Below are 9,473 nucleotides of genomic sequence, written 5' to 3' on the forward strand. Positions count from 1 at the left end.
ATCAGTACTATTAAGTGCTGATACCGTTTCATTTAGGACAAAAAAATCCTGACCGTTGGATCCATAAAATAATATCAGCACCTAATAAGACTGGTATCCCCTTTACAAATCGTGTATTATTTGACCACATTTTGTAGTTTTTGTGCTTTGCACATCTTTTATGGACATATCATGAATCACTCCAAATTTGTCATCACTGTCCCCAATATAACCCAACCTCTCTCTCCCCTCCCACACTCTCTCACCAACTCCACCATCTCATTTCTCCAAAGATGGCCACCACCACTGCCACCTCCGCCACCACCTTCAACAACCACTCTCCACCATCACTTGCTTCTTTAATCCAAACCCATCGTTCTCATTTCAACAACAATCTCTCATTCAAATCAAAACCCTCAACAAATTTCCAATCAAATTCACTATCAATCAATCTCACCACCACATCCAGATCCCCATTCTCAACACTGAAACCCTTGCAATCAAATTCAATAACATCAGATCTCACACCATTAGAAACAAATCCAAAGACTCTAAAATCAAGATTAGCTAATGGAGAAACACTCTACGGTATGTTCTTACTCAGTTTATCACCAACTCTCGCAGAAATCGCTGGTCATGCCGGTTACGATTACGTCGTCATCGATCTGGAACACGGCGAAGGAGGGATTTCCGAAGCACTCCCGTGTCTCCGAGCACTTGCTGCTACAGGTACGGCTTCGATTATCCGTGTACCTGAATCGACTGAAACATGGGCTAAGAAAGCATTAGATTTAGGTCCTCAGGGTATTATGTTTCCAATGATTGAAAGTCCAAAATCGGCTAAGAAAGCTGTTTCTTACTGTAAGTTTCCACCAAATGGGGTTCGTGGATCAGCTCATATGGTTGTTAGAGCGTCGAATTATGGTATTGATGATGGGTACTTGACGAATTACGAAGACGAGTTGTTGATTATGTGTCAGGTGGAGTCTGAGGAAGGTGTGAAGAAGATTGAAGATATTGCTAAGGTTGATGGGGTGGATTGTGTTCAAATGGGGCCATTGGATTTGAGTGCTAGTTTGGGGTATTTGTGGGATCCTGGGCATAAGAAGGTCCGAGAAATGATGCGAATAGCGGAGAAAGGAGTGTTAGGAGCTAAGAAGAAGGGTGGAGATGATAATGTTGTTGGTGGTGGCGTGTATTTAGGTGGTTTTGCAATGGCTCATGATAAGCCGGAGCAATTGAGGAGCAGAGGGTATCATATGATAAGTGGTGCTGTCGATTTGGGTTTGTTTAGAAGTGCTGTTGTTGAAGATGTTAAGAATTTTAGGATGGGTTTGAGTATTGACAATGTTGATGATGAAGAAGGTGATAGTGATAAAGATAAAGAGGAGAAGTACTGGAGTGAATGAAGGATGCGGTGTTTGGTTAGAATGCTTTAGGTTTGAGTTCTTAGTTTTAAGTGAGGGAGGAAAAAACGGGTAAAATTTGGTTGTTGTTTTGTTCTGTTTATGCAATGCTGGTTCATGGTAAATAAATTGGTACCTTTTTTCGATTCCTTGTTTCAGTTTTTGATCTGTGTTACTGTTTTTTCCTAGTGGAATAGGTGTGGAAGGATAACTAATGCCATGAGAGTAACTTTGTGTACTGAGACTTGACACAGCATTACTGAGTATTAGATGTGCAATGCTGGTTCAGTGCTAATATAACTGTGTGTTAATGTATTAATCTCTTTGTGTGATGAGAAATGTAATGGTGTTTGAGATGGCTTTTCTAGACTACCATTACGAAGGATAATCAGCCAAGTTCAAATGTTACGAGGGGCAATCACCCTTGTTCAGCTGATTAAGGAAGACCAGACATGCACTAGAATCTGCTAAATAAAGTCTCACCCCCATCTCCTAAGAGGCGTAAGCACTAAACTCTCTTCTATTTTGTTCATGTCTTTACTGTATGGTCGTATTTTTATATAATTATAGAAAATCGTCTGAAAATTTTTAAACATTACTGTTAGGTGTAGTGTTGTTATCTATGAAGTATGAATGTTATGAATGTAAGATGTAAGGCTTCTTGTCTTCTTTATTAGAATCATGACTAGATAGTTGTTGCTGTTGAGTCTGTCTTTTAAATTCTTGCCTTTTGTAGATTAATGAATTCGCATACAAGAACAACCTATGCCAAGTCGTATCATGACAGAGCACTATGAACAATGATAACTAAACAATCATTACTTAGGTTTACAAATTGCTTAAGTTTCATTTTAGTATGACAGTGATGAATTGAAAACTGCATGTCTTATTTTTATTCTGTAGAAGTGATTATGTGTTTAGAAACTTTAGGCTTTTATTGCCTCAGACATAGAATGGAGATTGAGATTGCATTTCTAGACATATACTAAAAACATAAAGTACATGATAAAGCAAGTCTTACCCTTATATTTGACATCCGTAGCTTACTCCGATGGGGGTGTAAGCACCTCACATGTCTGTATGCACTAAAGTCTTCACTAGTTCTTTCAAAAAAGTTGTTGTTATGGTTAGACTACCTGCTTTCATATGTCCAGGCATGGCAATGGAATTCTATTTATTATACTCAGCTTAATCTACCTGCTAGTCCTAAGCTGGAGTTTTCGAATGTTAAGAGCTTTGCCTTGATCTATTATAGTGCTTATGAATGATAGCAGCATGAATACCCATATACAGACAAGGGTTTAGAATGATTAAGTTCTTAGATCTGGCCTTCTGGGATTTAAGTTAGCATTATGGCTATGCTGGTGGAAGTGGGATATACCAATAATAAAAATCTACCGTAAGATCTTCTTCCCTTTGCATACCAGATGTAAGAGTAGTTGAATCATCAGACATGAGGACGTATTCATTCTTATCCCCTTGTTTACCACGCGCTTAGAACCTAGAATGTTCTTCTCTGGTTGTAATATATTCTTAAATGTAATCCAAACCAGAGAGAATTTAATGCTCTCCGGGTACTCTTTCGTTGGGTCTATTCTTTTTATCTTCTACCATTTCTTTACATGGTAAAAAGTCAGAAAATTTGCCTTAGACATGCACCACTTGCTAAAGCAAGGCACCCTCTTATGTTTGGGCTTCTGTAGCCTACTCTGATTGGGGGTGGCGGGGATAGGCGCTCACACATCCGTAAACACTAAAGTCTTTGCTAGTTTGTTCAGATTTCTTTATGTTATGGTCATATTCCTGTAGTAGCACTAGACTACCTGTTTTCATATGTTCAGACATGGAATTAGGACCTGAGGAAGGCTTTAGACTTTGTTGTCTTAGTTATTGGAATCTAGACTAGATATTTGTCATTGTTAAAGCTGGTAGATGTGTTACTGCCTGCTGTAGTTGGCACCCAGAGCATAACATCATACATACTTTCTCTTACCGAGCTCGCGCTGTATGCTATCTACAATTGCCATACGGCTGCAGGGGAATTCCACTAATCTTCTACTTTTTGAGCTCAGTTTAATCTATCTGCTAGTCCTATGCTGGAGTTTCCGACTGCCTTGGGTGTTTTTCCTTTATATATTAGAACATGTTAATGCCCTACGAATAACAGCAGCATGAATACCCATATGTAGATAAATATAATTTCTTGAACGTATATTTATAATTCCGACGGTTGGCATGATTTTCATTAGGAGTGAAACTAGTTTATTTATAGTTGCATAATTTTATACCATCTCCGTTTCTAGAAAAGAGATACTATCACTTTTTCATTTTAGCCTAAAATAGGCTAAAATGAAAAAGTGATAGTATTTTAGGCTAAAATGAAAAAGTGATAGTATCTCTTTTTTCCAAAAACGGAGTATTATTTGAGTAAATAATTTTTACGAAAATTCTGGCAGACTGTCCAAATGGACGCCATAAAAACCGCATAGACACATGAAAACCCCAAAGCTGGACCCCCTGTTTTTCCCAGCGGGGTGGGGCCCACTTTCATGTGTCTGTACGGTTTTTGTGTCGTCCATTTGGACAGTCTGTCCAGAATCACTCTAATTTTTATTGATAGGTCTGACTTGCCTGGCCGGAAATACATGATAGGCTTGGGAAGACCATGGGTGCTTAGTTTTCTAATAAAATTCAGCCAGCTCGGCCTGCATAACTAAATAGTCAAGGGATTTATAGCCCGTCTGGCCTGTGCCATTTAGTAAATATGCCGGACTGCTTGACCGGGCTTAACTACTTGAACATTAGTTGTGTTATCACCACCCATTGGATTTGAGTGTTAGTTTGGGGTATTTGTGGGATCCTGGGCATAAGAAGGTTTGAGAAATGATGCGAATAGCAGAGAAAGGGGTGTTAGGAGCTAAGAAGAAGGGTGGAGATGATAATGGTGGTGGTGGTGGTGTGTATTTAGGTGGTTTTGCAATGGCTCATGATAAGCCAGAGCAATTGAGGTGTAGTGGGTATCATGTGATAAGCGGTGCTGTCCGTTCGGGTTGTTTAGAAGTGTTGTTGTTGAAGATGTTAAGAGGTTTAAGGCAGGTTTGAGTATTGATAATGTTGATGATGAAGAAGGTGATAGTGATAAAGATAAAGAGGAGAAGTATTGGAGTGAATGAATGATGCGGCGTTGCGTTAAAATGCTTTAGGTTTTGAGTTCTTAGATTCATGTGAGGGAGAAAAAATTGGTAAAATTTCGTTTTTTTTTTCCTTCTGTTTATGCAATGCTGGTTCATGGTAAATAAATTGGTACCTTTTTTCCAATTCGTGTTTCAATTATTGATCTGTGTTGCTGTTTTTACCTAGAGGGATTATTTTTCCTTAGTGTAGAATCGTGCTAAAGACATGGAAGAACGGATAATGCCATGAGAGTAATGTTTGAAACTTGATATGGCACTGCTTGAGTAATAGTTGTGCAATGCTGGTCCAGTGCTGATATAATTGTGCGAATGTATTAATCCCTTTGTGCGGTGAGACATGGATTGGAACTTGAGATGGCTTTTCTAGACTGGCATTAAGAAGCGCAGTCAGCCAAGTTCAGATGTTACTAGGAGCAGTCACCCCTGTTTAGGTGATTTGGGAAGATCAGACATACACTAGAAACTGCTAGAAGCAAGGTTTGCCCCTATCTTCCAAGAGGCCTAAGCACTTCACGTATCTGTAAGCACTAAACTCTTTAACATTTTGTTCATATATCTTTACTGTGTTGTTATCCATGAACATATGAGTGTTAGTTCAAGGCTTCCCGTTTTCCTTAATAGATCAAGACTGGACAGTTGTTGTTGTTAAAAAACTGTTGAGTCTGTCTTTGAAAACTTGCCTTGTGTGAATTAATGAATTGATGTAAAAGAAAGACCACTGCCATGCCATGACGTGCTATGAATAATCATCACTGAACAAGTGGAGCAAGGACCAACGACATGGGAGTGTTTGCATGTGAGAATGTGTGTAGCATTATTTAGATTTACAAATCTCTTAAGTTTCATTTTAGCATGACAGTGAGCAAAAATGGGAGTTTTCCTTGTCTTAGTATTGTTCTGCGGTTGTTTGTTCAATGATTATGTGTTTAGAAAATTTAGGCTTTTTCTTGTCTCAAACATAGAATGGAGATTGAGATTGCATTTTTAGACATACACTAAAAAAGATAAACCACTTAATAAAGCTAGATTCACCCTTGTGTTTGGACATTCGTAGCCCACTCCTACGGGGGTGGCACCTCACACATCTGTAAGCACCAAAGTCTTCGCTAATTTTTTCACATTTCTTTATGTTATGGTCATATTCCAATAGTAGTGATAGACATTCTGGATTTCATATGTCATTATGACTCAAAGAAGGCTCCAGGCATGCTGTCTTAGTTATTGGAGTAGGCACGTTAATGCCTGTAGTTGTCACCCAGAGCATCGTTAACGAGTTACTCTGTGTGCTCTACACCATCGCTTTGCTTCTGCAATGGAATTCTGTTTATCTTCTACTTCTTAAACTCAGTTTAATCTGCCTGATAGTGTTAAGCTGGAGTTTTCAAATGTTAAGAGCTTTGCCTTGATCTATTAGTGCTTATGAATGATAGCAGCATGAATACCCATATACAGACAAGGGTTTAGAATGATTACGTCCTTAGATCCGGCCTCCTGGGATTTGAATTAGCATTATGGCTATGCTGGTGGAAGTGAGATATACCAGTAATAAAAATCTACTGCAAGATCTTCTTCCCTTTGCATACCAGATGTAAGAGCAGTCGAATCATCAGATCCAAGGACGTATTCATTCTTATCCCCTTGTTTACGACACACTTAGAACCTAGAATGTTCTTCCCTGGTTGTAATATATTCTTAAATGTAATCCAAACCAGGGAGAATTTGATATCTCCGAGTACTCTTTTGTTGGGTCTAATCTTTTTATCTTCAACCATTTCTTTACTTGGTAAAACGTCATAAAATTTAGCCGTTGCCTTGGACATGTACCACTTGCTAAAGCAAGAAACCCCCTTATGTTTGGGCTTCTATAGCCTACTCTGATTGGGGGTGGCGGGGATAGGCACCCACACATCCGCAAACACTAAAGTCTTTGCTAGTTTGTTCAGATTTCTTTATGTTATGGTCATATATTCCTGTAGTAGCACTAGACTACCTGCGTTCATATGCTAAGAAATGGAATTACCCGAGGAAGGCTTTAGGCTTTGCTGTCTTAGTTATTCAAATCTAGACTAGATATTTGTCATTGTTGAAAACTGGTTGATGTGTTATTGCCTGCTGTAGTTCTCACCCAGAGCATAACGTCATACATACTTTCTCTTACCGAGCTCGGCGCTGTATGCTATCTACAATCGCCATACGGTTGCAGTGGAATTCCACTAATCTTCTACTTTTTGAGCTCAGTTTAATCTATCTGCTAGTCTGCTAGTCCTATGCTGGAGTTTCTGACTGCCCTGGGTGTTTTGCCTTTATATATTAGCGCCCTATGAATATATTGATGGCCTATGAATAACAGCAGCATGAATACCCATATATAGATAATTATAATTCTTGAACTTCTGTGACGGTTGGCATGATTTTTCATTAAGAGTGAAACCAGTTTATTTATAGCGCATAATTTTACACTATTTGAATGAATACTTTTTACAAAATTCTTAGCAGACTGTCCAAATGGACGCCAGAAAAACCACATAGACACATGAAAACCTCAAAGCTGGACCCCTGTTTCCCCCAGTGGAGCGGGGCCCTCTTTCACGTGTATGTGCGGTTTTTGTGTTGTCCATTTGGACAGTCTGTCCAGAATCGCTCTAGTTTTTATTGATAGGTCTGACTTGCCTGGCCGGAAATACATGCTAGGCTTGGGAAGGCCATGGGCGCTTAGTTTTCTAATATAATCTAGCTTGCTCGGCCTGCATAACTAAATAGTCAAGGGATTCATAGCCCATCTGGCCAGTGCCATTTAGTAAATATGGCGGACTGCTTGACTGGGTTTAACCACTTGAACATTAGTTGTGTTATCACCACCGTATACTGCCTTACCTGGGGCGTTGATGATTGTAGAGGTTGCATATTGTTGTTGACATAGTCCCACTCGGGCTGTCATCCAACCATCCAAAAAAGATATCGCCCTCGACCTTGATCAGTTGCTTGTGTAAATTTGATACTCTTTTTTCATGAGCGGCTAACACCATGACAGTAATTCTATGTGCGAGACTTGGTATGGCATTACTTGAGTATTAGTTGTGCAACACTGGTTCAGTGCTGATATGATTGTGTAAACATATTAATCCTTTTGTGTGGTGAGAAATGGAATGGAGCTTGGGGTGGCTTTTCTAGGCTGCCATTACGAAGCGCAGTCAGTCAACCATGTTCAAATGTTACTAGGAGCAGCACCACTGTTCAAGTGATTGAAAGACCAGACATACACTAGAAACTGCTAAAAGCAACGGTCGCCACTATCTCCCAAGAGGCCTACGCACTTCACGCATCTGTAAGCCCTAAACTCTTTTCTATTTTGTTCATATATCTCTGGTGTTGTTATCCATGAAGTTATAAATGTTAGATTCAGGGATTCCCGTTTTCCTTATTAGAACTAAGACTAGACAGTTGTTGTTGTTAAAAATTCTTAAGTCTGTCTTTTATAATCTTGCCTTGTGTAAATAAATGAATTGTGAAATAAAGACCACTGCCATGCCATGGCGTGCTATAAACAATCATCACTAACCAAGTGGAGCAAGAACCAATTGTTGGAATTTCAGCTCCTTAATCAAGAAACTTTATGCATAAACATGATTATAAAGTACCCATTAGCTGAAATTAAGAATAACTCTAGTCTTAACATGTTCTGCAACAAAACATCATGTATACAAGCATATTTCAGTTCATAAGCTGCTTATACACCACCACAAGAACAAATAGTTCATGCTAATCAGATTAGCAGAAGAAATAGAAAAACAGTCACATCATAAAGGAAATGGATGACATGTTATCAACTTCTATTTCCTCACCTCCTTAATGACGGATGAAAACTGATTTTTTCTTTTTAAAACAAATGAGGCTAGAAGTGAGTCCTTGTCATGCTAGCCACATGTCGCTCCAACCTTTCCATCATGAGTTGGGGGACACCTCATGGCTTCAATGGACAACACATATGACAGCTCAAGCTAGATTAGTTTAACCATAAACAAGATTACATAAATGATTAAAGTAATAACCATACCATAATCTACATTACACTAAACTGGATTATCATAAACTAATCAGGAATTACCTTAAGCTAAACATGAATTGTTGCTAAACCAACATTAAGTCTAACACCAATGACATGGGAGTGTTTTGCATGCGAGAATGTGTATAGCATTACTTAGATTTACAAAATTCTTAAGTGCGAGTTTTCCTTGTTTTAATATTGCTCTGCTGTTGTTAGTTCGGGGATTATTTTTTTTAGAAATTTTAGGTTTTTCCTGCCTCAGACGTAGAATACAGATTGAGATTGCATTTCTAGACATGCACCGAAAAACATAAAGCACTTGCTAATGCTAGGTGCACCCTTGTGTTTGGACATTCATGGGCACTCCTATGGGTGTGACACCTCACACATTCATAAGCACTAAAGTCTTTGCTATTTTTCGCATTTCTTTATGTTATGTTCATTTTCTAATAGTAGTAATAGACAATCTTCTTTCATATGTCATGACATAATTATGACTTGAAGAAGTCTCCAGGCTTGCTGTCTTACTTATTGGAATCGACTATCGAGACTAGATATTTGTTACTGTTCATAATAACCGGTAGGTCCGTTAGTTGTCATCCAGAGCATAATGACCGACACATTCTCTGTTATCAAGTTACTCTGTGTGCTCTGTACAATCGCTTTGCTTCTGCAGTGGAATTCTATTTACTTCTACTTTTTAAACTCAGTTTAATCTACCTGCTAGTCCTAAGCTGGAGTTTTTGAACCTTAAGAGCTTTGCCTTGATCTATTAGTGCTTATGAATGACAGCAGCATGATTACGTCCTTAGGCCTGCCCTTCTGGGATTTAAATTAGATGAGGGGATA

General features: G+C 38.8%; 1 protein-coding gene across 1 annotated transcript; it reads left to right on the plus strand.

Annotated features, from left to right (window-relative positions):
- The first annotated feature begins 185 nt into the window (after window positions 1-185).
- On the plus strand, window positions 186-4,584 carry LOC113322807 (2-keto-3-deoxy-L-rhamnonate aldolase-like). The gene is made up of 2 exons (XM_026570960.1): window positions 186-1,418; window positions 4,482-4,584. The coding sequence occupies exon 1, from the start codon at window positions 273-275 to the stop codon at window positions 1,386-1,388; it is 1,116 nt and encodes a 371-aa protein (XP_026426745.1). The 5' UTR covers window positions 186-272; the 3' UTR covers window positions 1,389-1,418; window positions 4,482-4,584.
- The last annotated feature ends 4,889 nt before the right edge of the window (window positions 4,585-9,473 follow it).

Source organism: Papaver somniferum, chromosome 11 (assembly GCF_003573695.1).
Source record: "Papaver somniferum cultivar HN1 chromosome 11, ASM357369v1, whole genome shotgun sequence".
Taxonomy (NCBI): Eukaryota; Viridiplantae; Streptophyta; class Magnoliopsida; order Ranunculales; family Papaveraceae; genus Papaver; species Papaver somniferum.